Here is a 20,746-nt window from a genome sequence, read left to right on the forward strand (position 1 = left end):
AAGCAGGGTGGGTAAATCCCAGTTATGTAAAATCTAATTATGAAAAGACACAAAGCCCCATTAATGGCTTGATGGGCCATAGAGTCCACTGGGAGATGGAGGTCTTGAAAAATGAGTTCTGTGGGAAAGAAAATGCTTCACTGCTTAAAAAATGTGTTTTTACAACACACTGCAGGGACGACAGGCTAAAGCATATCAGTACACACAAATTATGTAGTAATACGATCTCATTTGCTACATGCTACAGTCCCCACAATTCAGCTTTTACTGTAGATGTCAGAGTTCAGACATGAAGAAAACTCAAAAGGCTTTTGCATTAATGTTTTTAATACTTAGCAGTTTCACAACTTTAAAACAGCATATTGCTAAATGCCATACTTAAGCATCTTTTTTTTCACATGACCATCAAAGCACATGGAAAGTGAAAGTACATTGACAACCTCACTACTCAAACCTAAAAATTTAACTTTTTATTGAAGTCTTTCCATTGTTTATGGTAAACTGATCAACACAATTTAGTTTTATATAAACTGTCCAAAATGTCGAAGTCAGAAGAAATATTCTCACAAAGTATATTGTTCATAAATGAAGGAACATTTACGTTTGCTTCTTTATTTTTTTTAATCACCTGTGTCAGACAAAATATTTACATCCACAAAATAAGCACCCCAGTGTACAATTACTTTCACTTACAGTCAATCTACCTGACCAATCTGCTGAGCATATTTAACAACAAAGAAAATAAATATAATTTAATCTTCGTTAAACCTTTTTTATTTTTTTAAATAAATAAAATGTGATTCAGTCAAAAATAGTGCAGAGCTGTTGTGTGTCCTACTGGCAGAGACAGTCGTCAGAAGCGGTACAGACAGAAAACAGAAAGCACAGACTATTTCTCTGGTGACGCGCCAACGACCCACAATGGTGAATTGCAACTACAAAACCAACTCACATTAGCTGTTAAGCGAATTATCATAAACTCCTGAGATTTTAGTTATTGCATAGCTACATTTTTTCATCCTATTACAACATGCCAACAATCCGGTTAGAATAAGCCATGCATACAAGCTATAACACCTTCTATAAACACACAAACAATATTCCATGTGTGCATTTCTCTCCCAAGCACCAATTGATTAAGTGGTCAAAGAATGAACATTACATAAACACTGATTATTGTTGGAGGTGGACATAATGAAATGTACTGGGGATTACATTTCAATGGAATTGTACTTTGTACAATTTCACGTGACAATGAAATTGATTGATTGATACTTTTTATTACCTGAGGATCTGATAGTATATATTATTCTACATATAAATAGCTCCCCATACAATAATTCTTTATCATCTATAATTTTCTGAATTTGTTTTTATTTATTCACTTTTTAACAAATTTGTTGTTCAACTTTGGAATGCATTCTTACTTCAAATCAACCAGCTGCTTTAAGTAACATGTATTATAACACATTTTTGATAAAGATGTAATAGTAACAGTGCTGACCAAAAAAACATAGGTGTGTTAAAGAGGTGTGTTAAAATGACAGGAGATAAAAGGATTGCAGCATGTCGAAGATATTGCAATTGCAACCTCTAGATATTTCTGTAGCAAAGCAACCTCCAAGTTTCTCCTGTGTCAAAAACTTTGATGGACAAAAAACAAGTGCATATCTCAGGATTATGAATAGTACAATCATCTGGCAAAGCCATGGTCATCACTGTCCTAGTCTGGACTTTTGTTGTTGCTGAGGTCCTCTTTGGTCTTTTGGATGCAGGTGAAGATCTCCTTGAAGAGAGCCTTGTATTCGGGTTGCTGGCTGTCTTCAAGAAACACTGTCAGATTAGACAGAGCAGCTGAGGACCTGCGGCGGGCCCGGCTGCTCCCAAAGGGACTGTTAGATGTCTGGATGGCTTTGTGGCTGGGCCCGTCTAACTGCTGGCACCGCCGCAGCAGCTCGTCATACTTCACCTAGACAACAAACACATATGTTAAGGAAGTGTAAACATTTCCTTTTTACTGCTTTGTACAATCTACATTACCAGTCAAGGAAAGCATTTTTAGAAAACAATGTGAAGATTGAAATTCTGCAACATACCTAATTAACAAAGAATAAATAACTTTTTTCAGAATATTTTTCTTGCATAAATTGTACCAGTCGTGCTATAAATACGCCACCTGCAGTGCGCTGTACTGTGCGTCCACCTCGTTGAGCAGAGAGATGCCCCTCTGTTTTACCGCTTCCGTTCGCCTTATACACAGCTGCTCGTGACCACGCCTAATTTCCTCTGGGTCCGTCGCTCTACAAATGCTGTCACTGTTACACCTCTGCCAGATGTATCTTCTCTGCTTCTCATCCTTTCCTTCCTTCTCCTCCATCTCATCCTGCCCCAGTCTTTCTTCTGAGGCAAAGAATACTGTTTCAGGCAACTGCAGCTGGTCCGGTCTTCTGACACTGGCAGGAGTAGAGGGGACAAAGAGGCTTAAGTCAAGTTTCAAGTCAAGTATTTTGAGAAGTTACACCTGTTATAGGTTTGTATTTGTGCTGCGTATCAAATGTTTTACCAAGTGTCAGTCCAAAAAAATGGAGCCAAAATAATTTGACAATCTGATTTTGGAGTTCGTATATAAGTCAGGCCTACCTGTCGGCGCAGTCGGCACGCCACAGAAGCCGCAGCTGCTCCACTTCGTCCTCCAGCTCCGTCTGCCTGACTCGGCAGCCAGCCAGCACGGCCAGCTGCTGCTCCAGGTCTATGTTCTCCTTGGATGTCAACTCAATCTCACGCTCTGCAGCCTCCCTGCGGCTACGCTCCATAGCAATCTGACTCTTAAGGGTCTGGACAGAGCGCTGGAGAGCCGCGTTCTCCACCTCCGGGTCTTGGCGTCTATCTCGGTCATAGAAAGAGCACTGCGGTGACCAGAGTCCATCCACATGCAGACCATTGTGGGCTAGATTCCTGAGCCAGGACAGTGAAAAGTCATTAAGTGTGTAACAAAATAGCATTTTTAAGAATAAAAAACAAACACTGAGATCAAGATACATGGATACTGTAGTTGCATTCAAATGTACAAAGAGGTGTGGCAAAGAGAATAAATCCTCGTTTTGTCCCCTTTTACAGTTTCAGTTTGATTCAGTCACTAAATTATCTATTGTAATTGTGTTACAATAGATAATTTAGTGATCAGTAGAGTGATTTGTCAAATCGTCTAATCTACACTTTAATACAGTTAATGAGAATGCTCTTTGTAAAAAAAAAAAAATTGGAGTGGTACGTGTCCGGTCTCTATCAAAAAAACTAAAACGTGATTGTAGGGTTAATAAATTTATAATGTAGCAATTTAAAACAACAAATTGAATGTTTGGTTATATTCATATGCTAGGCCTCTTTAGTGTTTGCACTACTGAAACAAAACCTACGCTTTTGGGTCCTGCCATAACACATTTTCTCTAAACATAAACAGGAACAAATGTTTTGTTGACCCTCAAACAATAAGCTCTTCCTAAAGTACATTAAACAAGTGGCAAGTATGTATGTATAAGCACACTGATGACAATGGAAGAGGATTAACTTCCTCCTCCTTTGGATAAGGAGGTCTGGCCTGGCTCTGGCTGGTGTCCAGTCAGCAGAACATGTGCAATGACACACACACACATGAAATACCTGTCATGGTGTAAGTCATATAGCTCTTTGATACAGGACACACTCTGTGCTCCAAGGTTGCGCCGTTGCTCTGCCAGCTCTCTTTTGTTTCGCACTTCTTGGGCAGTCTTTAACTCTTCCACTTGAGTCTGCAGGTCCTCCATGTAGGTCTGAAGCCCTTCAATGGTCTCTGTTAGACTGAAGGGGAAAGAGGAGAAAGAAGAATGTGGCAATGAGGTTCTGAACCTAATCAGATATGTGATATATAATTATGTAAAATATAATTTAAAAGGCAAATTCACTGATAACTGGTAGACAGACCTGTGGATCTTCTGCTGTGCTAGACGGTTGTCCTGAACTAGTCTCTGGTTGCCTTGCTCCAGATCCCTGGCGGCCACATCTAGCTGCTCATACCCTTTGGCGTGCTGGTCGTTCATCTGACGCAACAGGTCCACCTGCTTGGTCAGATACTGGTGAACAAGTAAGGGAAAAGACAAAGATTTAACTCTATTTGGGTTTCCACTTTACTCTATCTTAACTGAATGACGTGTAAAAATCAACTAGGCTGCAAAGGTCAGGTAAAACTGTTGTGTATTCACCATCATCATCGTCTCCAAAGTGAGGGGTAGCTGCTATTGTCTGTTTGATATAATTACATACTGAATATTTTTGGGGTTTTGAGACGTTATATTAGGCCCTGGAAAATTGTGTCAGACATTTTTGTATTTTATTTGTACTTAAAATGATGGTAATTGTTAGTTGTTGCCCTACACACGTGTATATAGATTTCATTTCTTGATAAGAGAAATACAAACAAAGAGTCTAAAGTTCTTAAAACACATTATTTTCAGGCACACGGGAGGTTATTTTATACATATTTTATATGTATTTTATTACCAAACAGACAAAGGCTTCAGAAGCAAAGAGCTGCCTATTGAGGGCCATTAAAGGACTCTTCACATGGTGACAGGGAAATGTGTGAGCTATATTGCATGGTGGTAATTGCCCTCTATCTTCCTTTGTTGATTTACCTTTCTCTGACATTAATGCAACTGTTTGTCTAGTGCTGTATTACACGTGCTTGAACGAACACACACACACACACACACACACACACACACACACACACACACAGTCTTTACTGTTGTGGGTAGGACAAGTGGCAGACACTGCATGAGGATGAGAATGAGGATAAGAGAGACGAATGGGGATTACCATATCAAGCTCAATAAATCCTCAAGCCACCGGCCTTGCTAACTGCCCTAAACAAATTAAGGCTCTTATCTTTGTTGGCCTGCTGAATGCTATGTCTGCAAATTCAAATACATCAGCACTGTCCGAATATCACAAAATTTAATTAAAAAAGGTCTAATTGATATTATTTATAAGCTTTACCTAAAAAGCTTTACCTAAAAAGCAAAATAAATATATTAAAGTAGGCTGACACAACTGCAAGGGAGTTTGATCTAGTATTGATTGAAGTAATATATGAATAACAAATAAGTATTTTGTTGGAATAAGAGCAAAAGTAAAATCTTAATTAAGCTCTTGGTTACTTGAACAATGTCCAAGTGAAAGTGTATCTATTATCAGGTAGATGAACATCCTACCAAGATGCCGCACCAAAGGCTCTCTAGGTCAGACTAGTCAGGATTAGCTTTTACTCCATCCTACTTAAAGTTGAGACAAATTCACAATGACAACTCCCTTGCAGTGGAAGAGCTTTTCAGATCTCTCAGTGTGGACTTCCATTGGAGGATATCCTGTATAAAAACATGCTTTGCAGTGCGAAATGGATATGCCTTGCTCACACACTAAAATTAAAAAGCCTCAAGAACTCTGAGAAGTTTGTCCTAACAGTTATCACCTCTATCTCTTGCAGCTGTTCCTGGTTGGTGGAGTACATCTGCTGCAGGGCCTGCTCCAGCTCATGGTTCCTGTCCAGGAGGGTTTTCCCAAGCTCCGCTGCCAAATGGAGATCTGTCAAAACACAGGAAAACATGTAAACACAAGATAAACAACGTTTCAATGCCCAAACAAAGGCAATGGTTAGAAGTATACGTGTGTAAAGGACACACACACACACACACACACAAAGAAAAAGAAATAGAAATGCCACTGGTGCCACTGCCACTGGTGAGGCATGTCTAGGAATCTCCGTGCAACCAGCTACAGGGTTGACTAGTCCTATGAAGGAAAATGAGGCATGTGGAACTGTTTTAATAAGAATGCAATGAAACCAAGCATGTTTCAAGCAAAAAACCGTGTATGCCCATTACAAGGCAACCAAATACTAATTTTGGGCCCCACTCTAAAGTGCTTAGATAGATAGATAGATAGATAGATAGATAGATAGATAGATAGATGTTTATTGATCCCAAGAAAAATGGGAAATTCCAGTGTTAAAGCAGCAAAATCTGTCACAAAGCACAGAATATAAATATAAATGAAATACTAGGAAAAATATACATACATACAATATACATGAAATAATAATATGAATAAAGTGGTTGGCTGAGAGAAGGATGCACAAAATGTTATCTTAAATCTACAACAGTAAATCAGTTATATTCAGCATCACTGGAATGCTACAGGAAGTCTTTCCTTCCTACTGCCATCACTCTGTATAAAAAGCCGCCTGTGTATCAGGACTCTGGCTCTTCTGCCCAAGGAGCCTACTGTAAGATTTTTTTCCTACAACTAGGACTAATTGCTCACTTGGTCATTTAGTTGTACATTTATAATTTAAATTAAACCTAATGTTATTTTATTAGGGCTGCAACTTGCAATTGTTTTGGTTACTGATTAATTTGCCTCAGGCCAAAACCCCCTTTTCTTTGTTATTTTTTGTTACACTTACAGCTCTCCTCACAGCTACCACAAGCAAAAGTTTGGCATTTTTACTTGAGAATGACTAGAAAATTCAATTGATTATAAGTTGCTGATAATTGTTCTGTCGATTGACTTATTGATAAATCAACTAACGGTTCTAAGTTACTAATTCAGTTCTATAATTTGTTTGTTGTTAATCTTTACAATACTGTTCATTGTTCTCTTGCACTTTTTTTAACGTTCCTATATTAATCTTTTCCTCATATCCCTGTATTATAACCTCTATATACCTCTACCTGTGAGTATATGCAAACATACATACATACAATTTTAATATAAAGTATGCACACACATCCAAGGCCTTGTTATACAGTGTATAACATATTAGTAATGGGAACGATAAATGTACTGTATATTCAATACATTTTAGAGTATTGTTCTAGTTTCATCCTAGTTGCCTATTAATAATGGCAATATTCCTTTCTTACTTCCTGTGACATGCCTGTTGTAACTGCAATTTACCATGTGCATTAAAGTAATAAAGTACCCACTTCAACTAGTATTTACAATATATTTTTCTCTCAAACCCACCTATGTGGACTTGTCAGCAGCACAAACTCAACATGCATTAAATCAGAAAAATAACCAACACAAGACGTGTGACAGCCTCAGGAAACCACCACATGACTGGTGTGATGATTTAGTCACAAGAGTAGGCTACAACTTCAATCTCATTTCATCTGTGAGCCTATTTCTTTAAGTTAAGATAGGGCTTGTGTCATGTCGTATTGTCTCAGTTATATTACTTTGCTGTCTGTATGCAACTGTCCATGAAGTAATAACCTAGCTACAGTCTATAGTAATAACACATCAGCAGCCCACACAGTCAGACAGGGTTTTAGGGTGCGACCACAGAGACGAGCTGCTCACCGTGTTCAAGGTCCTGCGGGTCGTACCAAGCCTCTCCATTCTTGTCAAACTCTTCCTCCAAAATCATGTCAGTTAACATCTTACAGCCGCGGGGCGAGTGTGTCAGCGGCTCCACCTGAGAGAAGCCTGACACACAGGTGCGTGTCTGAGCGTGTGTATAGGAGCTTGAAGCTGTCTGCCGTCCACCACCGTGTGTGGAGAAATGTAAACTACATCCTCTCGGTCAGTGTGTGTGAGTCTGTTCTGTTGTCTACAGCAACGTGGCAAATACACCCCAGCATCCGGCAGGTGGCAGATAGATAGATAGCTAACTACGATATGAGAAAATTTGCTTTAAAAATACTTTTATTTTAACCAATTATTCATAATTTAATTGTAATACTATTCTCAATCTAAGGCAATCTACTGAAAAGACTAACTATTACAATATGTTTGAAATGTGTTCGAAGTTGTCGTAATTTCCTGCTTCTGCCAACAGACATTTTTGTCGACAAATCACAAAGCGGCAATTTGACCAAAAGACCCCTTCTGACCAATGGAATGTTTGTATGTCATTTAAAGCCCCGCCCCACCCCACAGGCACAGAAATGAAATTGAGTTCGACACTTATGGTTTTCTAAACACAGCGTCAGTAAACATTTAGAAGGCCAAAGTCTGTTTTATATAATTGCGTGAAGTGGACAACATGAACATCAGACTACTGGAACCAGAAAGAGCTCAGTAACATTACCGAATGCGTTTTTGCTCAGGAATGTACGTTGACCAACTTCACTGTTTTTGCTATTACAATGTTAAACAACAACAGTGTGACATAGTTATTGCAAGCGCTTCCTTGCTCCAGCTCCAGTTAGACAGGGTACTGCGTTAGCTGTCATGGCTGTGGAGGACAAACCTAACTCCGGAAGAATGAAAGTTGTCCGACATCTGATCAACTTTGGGCTCAATCCTGCAGCTGTAGCTTATGCCATGACTACACTGGGATCTGGCATGATAAACAACATATTTAGCTTCTACTATGTCAAACTCTTTCTTAATAAGTACAAGATATCAGAGGGAGCATTTCACCAATCACAAGTGAGTATTTTATCTCGACATATTCTGTTCTTATAGTAAAAACTGCTGTAATCAAGAGCTAAAGTGACATTTTCAAGTGAAAAATGGCTGATGTAGACCACACAATATTATATTTATTAATATCATCTGCCAGAAACTGATTGCCGTTCAGCAGAGCGGCAGCCTGTTTTCAGCTTTATAATCGCCCTTTGTGTTATGGTGGTCATTGCTGGTGCATACTGGTTGCATTGGCCATAATCTGTCAAATACAATCCTCAATAATGAAATCAACTCATTTTGAGGCAGAAACAACCTTTAAGGTAGGAGCTGCAATCACTTTTTGTTAAATGCAAAAATGCATTTGATGGGTTGCATTACACCTTTTTAAAAGTATTTCACTGGTAAAAATCAATCAAAATGTATTTATATTGCACTTTACAGCAACCAGCAGGTATCCAAAGTGCTAAACATCACAAACCAAGAGTACAAACACACATATCATACAATAGAAAGAGTAAACATAGAAAACAGTAAAATCAGAAAAGTTTACAAAGAAACTGAAGAATGAAATTTTCATGCCACTGCTACATATTAAAAGCCAGATTAAAGAGATACGCTTTGATTTTGGACCTAAAAAGAGCTACATCTGTAATAGTGCGAATATCAGGGGGTAACTTGTTCCAGAGTCTCGGGGCAGCAACTGAAAATTCCTGATCACCCCATTGTTTATACCTGGACCTTGTTACTTCTAAATCTCACTGATTTGAAGAGCACAATCACTGGTTGTTCTCCCACAAAGTTAAAATTTCAGACAAATACTCTTGGGTCAGACCATTTAAGGCCTTGAAACAACCTTAAAATCTTGAAACAATCTTAAAATCTATTCTAAAACGCACAGGCGGATCATCACACCTCTGATCGGTTTATGCCAGTGTACCACTGGCATGCTATCAGCATTTTCAATCTCAACATCATTCATTTTTTGAGCCGCTTTCTTTTTATTAGACTATACTCCTTTAGTCAAAGTCTGCTTTATTGTCAATTTCTTCACATGTCGAAACATACAAAGAGATCGAAATTACTGACCATAAATTATTATTATCATCATTATTGATTGTGCTGTTTACTATTTTCACAGTTGATCACTAATTGTTTTGTCAAAAAAATATCCGGCAATAGTGAAAGATGCTTTTTACAATTTCCGAGAGAGAAAGAGAGAGAGATAGTGAGAGTGTGTGTTTCTTCATATTGCCTGTTTCATCTGGCCAACTGGCCCAAACCCAGAGATACTCAATTTATAATCATGTTAATTGGAGAAAAGCAGCAAATCCTTACATTTGAGAAGCTGGAACAAGTTTCAATAACATTCTGGTAATACGTAAAAGACTTTAATCAATAATCCTGTGTCTGCAGGTTGTGTACATGGTCTGGAATGCAATCAATGACCCCCTCTTTGGCTACATGCAAGATAATTCCAGGGTGCCCTGCTGCTCTCAGCGACGTCTCTCCATCCTGTATGGTGCTCCCCTCTACTCACTGGCCTTTCTTCTAGCCTGGTTCCCATGGCAGACCTACGCCCCTGGTGACTGGTTGAGCGGCTTACATTTGATGGTGGCTCTGTGTGCTTTTGACGGCATGCTGACTTTTGTGCTGCTGGCACAATGTGCATTGTTTGCAGAGATTTCCAGCCACCATCAGAGCCGACTAAGACTTGTAAAGTACAGCCAGGTAAGGACTTTATATACCAAACACTTCTGCCATATTTTTTCTGCATGTCTCTAAACCAACAGGATAACTGCCCATCCTTTTCATATCGCCTCCCTTTTATTTCTCAGGTAGCTTCTCTCATTGGTTCCTCCAGTGTCCTCTTCTGTGGTGTGCTGACCAGAAACATGGAGGACTTTGGATCCTTCCAAGCCTTCACAGTGCTGATTGCTATCCTGAGCTGTGGCTGCATGCTCTACACGGGTCTCCACAGTGAAAGCCGCTTTGATAACAAAGGACCTGATTTAGATGCAAATAATGCTGATAACCAGACCTCCCATCAGTCAGCATTTTCCTTCTCCATGTTAAAATCTTTGACATGGGAAATCATGAGCAACAGGGACTTCCAGCTTTTTGTGTTCATGAACTTCTTCCAGGTTTTTATGTTAGCTTTCTTTAATAATTTTACCATGATATTTGCTGAGCACCTTATTCCTCCAGATGTGCTTCCATCATTGGCCAAGAGCATTATGTACGGAGCGGGATTCATCTGTCCACAGGTATTGTTCCTCAGTGGCTTGTGTCCTTTTGTCCTCCCATTATTTCAAACGACCATACTGACTGTTACTTACAGCATAAATCATGAATACAGAGATTTTTGGCGGCCAAACTCATTAAGATTTCAGAGCACTGGAAAAGCACCCCAATGCACCAACGAGAAAATGCTTGATGTTGTTTGTTTGTAGTTCCTGACTCCTTGTTTCCACCCCAGCTGTTAGTATTGAGCTGTCAGAGTCAGCTCCACACTCTTGGCTACTACAGGATCATCCTCTTCACCTTCTACATAGAGGCTGCAATGGCGGCTATCATGCTCACACTCGGTCCTCACCACTACTATATCCTGGCATTCTTCCTCACCGTTAACATGTGAGAGGTTAAATGACTTGTAACATTCTTTCACTTGGTTATTTTCACACCATATTACTACTTTGACTGAATTATACATTCTCTCTCTTTTATGAAGGGTCATAATCCAAGCAGCCTTCAGTCTTTTTGGCTTGCCTTTGGCTGACATCATTGACACAGACCTGCAGAAGTACAAGCGCAGGTAAAACAAATGATTAGCAGCATATTTCCACAAACTCGGTCATTCCTCACATACAAATATACAGCAGTTCTCCATCGGAAAAAGAACACCAATGCCAAATATACAGATATAATGAAGCCAATCTGTTATGTTTTAATTAATTTATAGTCAAACATATTGCTGTTATTTGACTTGTGATAGAGTATTTGAGCCTGTTTCCCCCCCTCCCACCCCTTCTACAGTTCCCCTCTTTCGTCTATGGTGTTTGGGACAAATGCACTGTTCACTAAGCCGGCTCAGTCGCTGGCCCCTATGATAGTTGTAAATATCCTCAACCAGTTTGGATATGAACAGCTGAAAGACGCAGGAAGGGATTCAACCCCAAGGTACAGTGTTTCTGGCTTCTTCTCGAATTAAAGGTCAACACTTGATGTTGGGATTTAATGTAAGATTTGTTTGAAGAATTTATTGATCGGTATAATCGGCAACTACTGAAATCCTAGATACAGTAGTTTTAATTCAATATCAAGTAATTTTATGTGATCAGGTTGTTACATTTACAGTTGCATATTATTGTCATGACAGTGTGCCGCAAGCAAAATGGTGACACTTAAATTATTGCTGTTATAAATGGATGCATGTTGTATCTGTAACAAAATTCCTCCTTGTTTGCAGCGCTTCGGAGAGCCTCCAACGTGTCATGTTTTATTTGGTGTGTGTGGTGCCCATGTGTGTCGCTGCTCTGCAAGCCCTTGCGTGGAGGCTGTTTTCCATGCGCAGCAGCCACACAGTTGACTTAAAGTACGTTGACGGCTAAATTCAATATTTTCAGCATTAAAAGTGAGCTGGCTCTCAAGCTGGGATTTGGGAACATTTGTTATTGATTAGATATGAGATGTAAAACTAATGTGTAAATGTCTTTTTCAAGTCACTGATTATCACTGTCACTGACTGAACTGCAGCTAATTTCTTAGAAGGCTAGTGAAAACTACTGCTCTGTTCTTAATGGAGGAACTATACTTGTAAAATGAATGTAAATGGAAAAGTCGCTACAGAAATTGTTGAGTGGCATCTTGAAATAGTCAACACACAGTTGAAAGTAGGAGTGGGTGTCCTCCATTAATGATTACAGTAAGATCCAATAAAAATAGCATTAGCATTTTAATGTTATAGCTTTCAAACCAAGACAAAAGCTGAACATTACTTACTGTAGACTGACTACCTCTTCTGTAGAAGCACGTTTACATTATATGGTATCAGAAAGCGAGATACAAAAATGTAAAGAGCATTAATTTGGATTTCTTTTTATAATGGAGTTTCACATTCCATGCTTGATTTTGGTTGTAGGGTTAAGGGCTTTGTGGTATTGTATGTATTAACAAAAAAGACGTATTTTTTTGTCAACATATTCTTTTCTATGCATCTGGATTGTGCATAGTAAACACAGACTAAAACACTCTAAGAACCCTGTTTACAATATATTTTGCGTTTGGGATTTCAGTTTTTTTCCAAATGTAAATCACAGGCAGCACATACAGATTGCAAATGTTGGCAGCATCACATCCATCCTAAAAGGCTCTTGCATGCTCATTTTACAGTCTTTGTTTTGTTATATAAAATCAAAAGAAACTAGAGCTATTATCTCTTATTAACAATTCAAGTTTTGCTTATTTGGGGAAAAGGGGCCCCAGGTTGGTTGAGAGGCACCAAATTGAAATCTAATTCCAAGCTTCATTACAGTAAAAAATAAGCTGACCTTTCTTTTATCTGAAGAAACAAGGTGAAAAATATTCAATTTTGATTTCACTTTATTGTCAAAATGTTTTCGGAAATGTGTCTTACGTCCCAAGATGTACACTGTTTCACATACATAACAAAACACAACATTTAAACAAACAATAAAACAAATATGAATAACTGGCTGCAGTGCAGTAAATGCCATCATCTTTATTGTACACATGGGCAAAATTATCAATTGCAGCTTACATTCCAGCCATGCTTCAGAATACATTAAATCGAGGTGATGCTTTTACAGCATCTACATGTCTCAGGCCTTTTACAGACATGTGTTTCACGGTAAATTAAACCAGTATTTGAGTAACATTTCAACAGCTTCAATGTTTTCAGTCAAAGCATCGCTCATGGCATTTAAGCTTAAAGGGACTGTATTTGATATTCAGAAAACAATTAGTTTGGGATTGCCTCCACACAGCTCTCAGGCTACAAAAAAAGCAGAGGTCCGATTGAAACCCACCAAGGGAGAGTGACTTCCTTCTCTGTTAAGGGTGCCATTGCGCCACTATATCTTTACTTAGCAAATAGCTGTTCTGCTGCTATATTAATGTTCTGAATATCTAGTACAATAAATAGAAGTCATTGTACGGAATATGAGACAACAAAATGCCTCACAAACATCAGGTTGTTGAGATATTGCCTTAATGTAAGTTGATGATTTTTTTCTTTTTTTTAGAGCAAACTCTACTCCAGCACTAAAAATGCTAACTTTTGCTTTACCATTAGGTTTACTGCATTATATGTAAAGGCATCTTTAATGTGACTTTTATGTCATCACATTATTTATACCGATCAACTATAATGAAATTATATTTGAATGTAATATTTTCTGTTATATTCTAAGGTTTTTGATTAAATTTGATTAGTTTGTACACAACTATGGCCGGAATATAGATGCAAGTTTGTGCTTTCCTTATTTGTTGAGAAACGTTAATCGCTAATTAGAAAATCTTGATATAATATTATCTTGAATCCTGTCAAGGGAATTGACAATGTCTTCTAACAGCCTTATCTGGTCGTTTGTGTTTCCTTAAAATGTAAATAATTTGTGCTTCTTTTCACTCTCTATTCCCGAAAGTACAATTACAAGTTATTTTTCTATCATGCGGCTTTCTGATGTCCAAAATATATGGAAGAAATGAAATTAGTGGATTAAAATGATGTGACTCAGTTACATTTCTGTATGGGATTTGATTTTCTCTTCTTTCTTCTTCTGGGTCAACACCGGTGTGGTTTTGCAAGAAATTGAATTACAATCAGCATATTGTAGATAAAACTGCAAACACCTAAACAGACAGCTGTCTGGCTATCACTGTTGAATAACTCAGGCGTGCAGTCTTTGAGGATTTGCCCATCTGCTCTGTCACATAACAGCGTCCACCATAAGATATTTCATGGCTTTGGAATTTTTACATTTTGATAGACGTCATCAGTTGAGCTCTTGTACTCTGTAACTGCAACCTGCAACAACATTCAATTCTATGTGAAAATGATGTTAAAACTAGACACATGTTGTAACACAAGCTATGCAGAAGTTCCATGCTCACTCAATCTGTCTGTTGACTAAATATAACCATAACATGCTGCAACAAGATTTACCTCAGCTTGAGAACGGTTTCTGCCCACAGTTTTTTTGCCTTTGTTCAAGTTCCGTCCTCCGTACATTTCTTGTAGGACATCACGGAATTGTGCTTTTTTAGTCGAGTTATTCTGTTCGGAAAGTTAAGAGGAAATGTGTTATGAAACAGATATTCGGGGATTGCGAATGCAAATGCTTTTTGTCTGTGGTGTTGTAAGAGCCTTTTTCCCGCCCAGTAATTCACATAGGCCTTTGTTCCTGTTCCTATTTTTGATTCTGTTGATTTTTCCCCGTTTAAGAAACACTATCAAACACAACTTCAAACAGACATACAGACACGTTATGTACAACCTTGTCGGTTTTGCACTTCCTTCTGCAGATGTTCATATTGCATCCATACTAGAACAGAGAGGAACAAGTAAATTTCATCAATACATATTTAGTTTTCAGTCTTGTTCTTTTAAATTTTGTAAAGCTCTTACAATATGCATAACATTTAAAATGAATATGTTGAAGTCATTTACCTTCTTTAGAATAAGTGTCACTACTGCCAAGCTGTAGATGGCCAAGAGGATAAATGATACCCACAGAAGAATGTGCCTTGCCATTGTTTTAATGTGTTCTAAAAAAAAAAGAAACAAAAAAAAAGCTGTCCGTTCCAATCCATCTTAATCAACACATCTAAACATTTATGCCTCACCCTCAAAATCAGACTCTTACCCTTCACTACAAGAGTTGTACCCAACCCTACATGCTGGGCACCAGCTGCTGGGGGTCCACTCGATACTGCAGCACAGTAGTAGATCCCGCTGTCATTAGCATTAAGTGACTTGATGTTTAAAGATGCTCCGTCCCGGCTGTACTTGCTATTCAGGTTGAGACGAAGGTGGAAGTTTTCTTTGAAAATGAACCACTCATAATGCAGGTCTTTGGCTGAACAATGGGAACTGATTGTACAATTGATGACAGCATTTTGTCCTGTTTTCTGCCAGATCACCTTTTTTGGCTGTAATAAACAGCTCTCATCTTTTTTCATGCTCTCTGGAATGGATAAACAGAGAAGTTGAATGGATAGCCTTTAACATTCAGTAGCCCAAACATTTCCAGAAAAGAACCTGAGCTACTGTTAAACAGAAGCTACTATGGATAATTTATATTTCACATGTGGAAAAAGGATTCCGTGAAAATCTTATTCCTGAATTTATATAATGCTAACAAAGACATATTACCTGTTACTGGAAAGTAGGTTAGCAGGAGAGAAAACCAAAACAACCGATCCATGTTTGAGGCTTGACAGCTTGAAAATGATCTCATTATTCCTCACATGGGGTTTTATAAATGGTTGACAACACGGGAAGTGGATATATTGTACTTCCTCAACACTTAGTTCCTTATTATTTTCCTGTCTTTCACAGCTGAACTGTAACACTAGGGATTTTGACCAACATGAAAACTGGTATTCATAATATCAAGTGCAAATAGATTTAACACTTAATACTGACAGATTTTGTGTGATTACAAAGGGAACCACAAGTAGCCCCATCTCCCTGTTAATGCCTTATATGAACAACATTTTCTGTATGACGTGTACCAGTGACAATTTTAATATGAGACCTTTAGGGGTCTCAGCCACTAAACACTATGATGGAACTAAACCAGACACTTTATAAGTCCAAGTAATAACGACCAATTTGACACAATGTTATAACATTTGGCAATTTTGTTACATTTCAATTAGGGTTCTAATCTTCACCATGAAGTTACCAACTTCTTCTCTGGGGACTACCAGTCTTAAACTTTACAACTGCACTGCTGTTCTCCCTCTGACAAATTAGATAGAGACTCAGCCAAAGGCTTGCGTCTGGCACAACACCCTCCAATTGGCCAATCGTTCTGTTAACCCTTTCCTTCACTGGATTCAGGTGCATAGCACTGGCGACAGCAACACAGGATGTTAAAGCTGTTTCAAGCGCTTTTTGTAAGTGTTTGTCCTCTGTCATTAACAGACAAGCTCTAACTTGAAGCTCTAAAATTTATTTTGTACTTATTATAATTTTTAGGGGGACTGAGATGAAACTGAGGGGGGCTTGAGCCGCCCTATAAAGGGTCTAAAATTGTCAATGACGTGTACCACCATCTCTGTGCATTGACCATATTCTAGTCTAGACCTTCATCATCCTTATTGGTTTATGTAGTTTGATGACCTCACGAAATCTCTGCGTATTATAGCCCAACTGCAACCTGAACTGAAGTCTCACAGCCGGAATACCAGAACAAATCATCCGTTTAAGTAGCCTACAATTTACTTAAGGTTACTTTAAACTTCTAATCAGAATCAGAAATACTTTATTGATCCGCAAAGGAAAATTCTGTGTTCCAGTTGCACAAATGGTATCAAGTAGAAATACAAATAAAGAAATGTGGAGATGTGTGGATATGTGCGGTATTTACATAGTGAAAGGAATGTTATGATACGGTATTTACATAATTAAGTAATGGTGAACAGTGATAATAATAATAGCAGTAGAGTATTGCACACATTTCAAGCCAGTGTTATTGCACAAAACAGAAATGATTGTCCAGTTTCAAACTCACTAAGGGTGTGTGTGTGTGAGACACTTAGAGGGAGGAGTTATAAAGTTTGATGGCCACAGGCCGGAATGACTTCCTGTGACGCTCTGTGTGCATTTTGGGATTTGGAGTATTTCACTGAAAGGGCTCTTCTGATTGAGCAGCAAGTCATTGAGTGGGTGCGAGAAATCGTCCAAGATGGCATGCAGTTTGGAAAGCATCCTCCTCTCTGACACCACCGACAGAGTCCAGCTCCACCCCCACAACGTCACTGGCCTTGCAGATCAGTTTGTTGAGTCTGTTGGCTACTCAGCCTGCTGCCCCAGCATGCAACTGCAAACAGAATAGCACTTGCCACAAAACTCATAAAACACCCTCAACATCGTCCTGCAGATGTTGAAGTACCTCAGCCTCCTCAGAAAATAGAGACGGCTTTGGCCCTTCCTGTAGAGGGCTTGAGTGTTCTTGGCCCTGTCCAGTTTATTGTCCAAGTGCACTCCCAGTTATTTGTAGTCCTCCACCATGTCCACACTGACCCCCTGGATGGAAGCAGGACTCACTGGTACCTAATCTACTACATTTCAGGTGAGAATAATGTGAGCTACTTTTAACTCCATCATGTTTACCTGACAGTTTTCATTCGTAGGTACTTTAGGCTACATATTCATATTTTACATACAAAAATGTTGATGATTATGTTATAAAATATGGAGAATTGTTTCAAATTTAACCAGCCAACTACAATTGCTAGATTTAGCTCCAACTCAACGACCTCTGACTGATGTTATTTCACGCTGATAAAAACCCGAGTAATGTATTATTGTCTATCCCATCAGACTACAGATACACAAGCACTGGTCCCACCCATATGTCCCACCCAATGTCCCTCCTTTTCGTCTAGCTCGTTGGGTCTTCTTGTACTGTCGGTCAAACTTTGGTCCAATCTAATGTTCTCTATGTGCTTTCTCACGCCCCCTTCCACGTCGACCTGCACTCTCGCCATATTTCCAATCCTGTGAAGCCTGCAGCCTGGTTTGCAGCTAAATAGAAGAGGAGAGCGTTTTCCACAAAACAGCTGTAGGCGTAAACCGATTTACATCTCCGTTAGCTTTCTGGGCTGTTTAATTCATTGTGCAACAATGAACGTCTTCAGACTGACAGGGGACCTTTCTCATCTGGCTGCTATCATCATCCTGCTACTCAAAATATGGAAAAGCAGGTCATGTGCAGGTGAGCCACAGCTATAATTTTTTTATTACATATGTTACAATATTGTTTTTCGTACGTCAGCGATTACCATAACTTTGCCTTTTTTTCAATTGCTAAAATTGTCATTTAGCTTAGTTTTTTCTCTTCTTACCAGCAAGTTCCAAGCTGGCTAACGATAGCTACATGCTAACGTTTCCCACCCATTCATTTGAGTTTAGGCTAATACCGTTAGCCGACAACAACTGGGAACGGCTGTCTGCACCTCCATCACTTCTAGTAGCAGTCTAACGTTAATGCTATAGCCAGCGTTACTGAAAATATGTAGTTAACGTTACCTATTTAAAGTTAAAGGAAATAACGTCCCATTGTAACATAGCATCAACTAACGTAACTTTGTTGGGATTGCTAATGTGAGTTAAAGTTAGTTGTAACGTGTTAGCTAAACTACGTTATGGATTGAAGTAGTCACTGGGGTCACTGCTGCTTAGTAAATGAATGAGCAAATAAATACAAAACTATTCAGATTTTTGGCAGTGTATTTTTTCCTTCAGGTTCGCCGGTTGGTTTTGCTTTCTCCAGCGACACACATAACTCATCCATACACTCCTGCTCTGTTAATTTGAAGTTTGGTGCTCGATTTTTTTGGTCTGGCTTCTGACGTGGCGTTCTAGAATCCGCTACCGTAGTAGCTAACCTGCTAAAGTGTTTTATTTTAATGTTATCTTTATTATGCTTAATTCCCCTAGCTCTTATAACACGTGTTACGTATTGATGGTCAACTACACCTTGAACCAGAGAGATGAGTCATTTCTGGTGTGCAGTCAAGAAGAAACAGTGGTGAATGGATACTTTGGTTATGAGAAGTGCTAGGATTGGCGAAAGTTAATTGAGGTTACAATTAAGTGCTGATATGGAGTTAGATTTGTTTCTTTATTACATGCGAGAAAATAAATGACCTGACAGGAAAAAAAAGTTAGAGAGACAAAGTTATTACACTTACAGTAAAAAAGAGCTTTTTATAAGAGAAAAACAATATTTGAGAGAAAAACGATTCATACCAATAGAAAAAAATCTCTCAAATACTTTTTTAAACTTTCAAATTGATATATTTATCTATCATTGTTCAGAAAAAGTTTCTCTCAAAATGTAAAATCTCTCTGAAAATAGTTTTTTAAACTCTCTCACCCAACTGGCCAATAGGAACGTGCCCCCCCCCCCCCCCCCCCCCCCCCCCCCCCCCCCCCCCCCATACCCCCATAACACTATTTTCACATCAAGAGAACAATCTTGAGACCAAAAATTTAAATCGAGAGCACAGACTTTGAGAGAGATTATTTTGCTGTTGGTGTAAAAACTTTTTCTCTAAAAAACAAAAATCTAGCTCCAGAATAGTGTTTCTCTATTATTTACCCTAACATGGTTAGATAACACATAGTTGTATCTATCTAAGTTATACAGGGAATGTACAGTGAGTGTACACTTTTACCCTAAAATCACAACTCATTCATTTTCCTTTAATGGGATATTTGTTTTATTTATTATTTATTTTTACAAAAACCTTAATCTTACAGGACAGACATAATTGCAATAAATGTTATATAGCATATAGAAATAACAATGGTACAATTACACACCTGAAAATGACAATATTAGGTTATGTGGTGCACAGATACATTAAGAATATGATCAGAGAAAATTAATGTCAAAGTGCTGCCGAGCACTGGTAGGACTCCAAAACCTCCTCTGTACCATTTAGACCTGGAAAGAGGACAGACTATACATACGCTGCAGGGTCACCCCTCCAGGATACGATTCACATAGATGGAAGAAGAATAGAGACAGAGACAGATGTGAAAAAGGGTATAAGCAAAGATTGAGAAAACACTATATTGGTTGCCTGGAGGACCAGGACCCGCTTTTACTTTCCGGGGGGGCTCAAGCCTCCGCACCTCGCCTGGCTATCAATGGGCTGACATATACAGACAAGCAGCAGTTCACTCACTCCTAACCTGCGTTTCTGTGAGAGGAACATTAACACCTGCGGGAAACCCACACAGACCCAAAGAATGTACAACTCTATACAAAAAAATCTGCCAGATTCGAACCAAGAACCTTACTCTGCTGCCCAGTGTGGATCTGAATGCATCTTAAAAGGGTAGTTAAGATATCTGTGGTGGATGTATTTCTGGGGTTGTATGAGATATTTTTGTATAGTTAGTGTATGCCTACAGTAGATTGCGGCCCTCTGGTTTGGAGAAGAAGGCAAGAGTACTGGCACAGACGCTATGCAATGTACTGCTGTGTACATTGCCAAATGTATTTTTTTTGGGGGGGGGGGGGGGGGGGGG

At 38.8% G+C, this 20,746-nt stretch overlaps 4 protein-coding genes across 6 annotated transcripts in view; 2 read left to right on the forward strand and 2 right to left on the reverse strand.

Moving 5' to 3' along the window:
- Positions 1-309: 309 nt before the first annotated feature.
- cdr2a (cerebellar degeneration-related protein 2a) lies at positions 310-7,756 on the reverse strand. Its single transcript, XM_034893942.1, has 7 exons — positions 7,402-7,756; positions 5,507-5,619; positions 3,961-4,109; positions 3,661-3,837; positions 2,641-2,955; positions 2,177-2,453; positions 310-1,969 (listed from the first exon to the last, which is right to left on the reverse strand). Exons 1-7 carry the CDS (start codon positions 7,478-7,480, stop codon positions 1,724-1,726), a joined length of 1,356 nt encoding a protein of 451 aa, XP_034749833.1. The 5' UTR covers positions 7,481-7,756; the 3' UTR covers positions 310-1,723.
- Positions 4,624-13,162, forward strand: mfsd13al (major facilitator superfamily domain containing 13a-like). 2 transcript variants are annotated; one of them, XM_034893940.1, is made up of 8 exons: positions 4,624-4,634; positions 8,079-8,475; positions 9,868-10,182; positions 10,290-10,718; positions 10,931-11,085; positions 11,183-11,266; positions 11,488-11,631; positions 11,921-13,162. In XM_034893940.1, the coding sequence occupies exons 2-8, from the start codon at positions 8,275-8,277 to the stop codon at positions 12,060-12,062; spliced, it is 1,470 nt and encodes a 489-aa protein (XP_034749831.1). In that variant the 5' UTR covers positions 4,624-4,634; positions 8,079-8,274; the 3' UTR covers positions 12,063-13,162. The 2 variants fall into 2 exon arrangements, with proteins under 2 accessions (XP_034749831.1, XP_034749832.1); XM_034893941.1 differs by lacking the exon at positions 4,624-4,634 and having other exon boundaries at positions 7,970-8,475; positions 11,921-12,046; positions 12,174-13,162.
- On the reverse strand, positions 13,040-16,176 carry si:ch211-139g16.8 (immunoglobulin superfamily member 6). 2 transcript variants are annotated; one of them, XM_034893944.1, is made up of 6 exons: positions 15,848-16,176; positions 15,339-15,659; positions 15,143-15,240; positions 14,970-15,017; positions 14,639-14,749; positions 13,040-14,506 (listed from the first exon to the last, which is right to left on the reverse strand). In XM_034893944.1, exons 1-6 carry the CDS (start codon positions 15,930-15,932, stop codon positions 14,432-14,434), a joined length of 738 nt encoding a protein of 245 aa, XP_034749835.1. In that variant the 5' UTR covers positions 15,933-16,176; the 3' UTR covers positions 13,040-14,431. The 2 variants fall into 2 exon arrangements, with proteins under 2 accessions (XP_034749835.1, XP_034749836.1); XM_034893945.1 differs by having other exon boundaries at positions 13,040-14,500; positions 15,848-16,174.
- Positions 16,177-18,150: 1,974 nt separating this feature from the next.
- LOC117957864 (ER lumen protein-retaining receptor 2-like) overlaps positions 18,151-20,746 on the forward strand; it is a 7,845-nt gene continuing 5,249 nt past the window's right edge. Inside the window, exon 1 of the mRNA XM_034893946.1 lies at positions 18,151-18,419. Coding sequence (XP_034749837.1) covers positions 18,329-18,419 — 91 coding nt within the window. The 5' untranslated portion in view covers positions 18,151-18,328. The remainder of the gene's footprint in view (positions 18,420-20,746) is intronic.

Source organism: Etheostoma cragini, chromosome 15, assembly GCF_013103735.1.
Source record: "Etheostoma cragini isolate CJK2018 chromosome 15, CSU_Ecrag_1.0, whole genome shotgun sequence".
In the NCBI taxonomy this organism is placed as follows: domain Eukaryota; kingdom Metazoa; phylum Chordata; class Actinopteri; order Perciformes; family Percidae; genus Etheostoma; species Etheostoma cragini.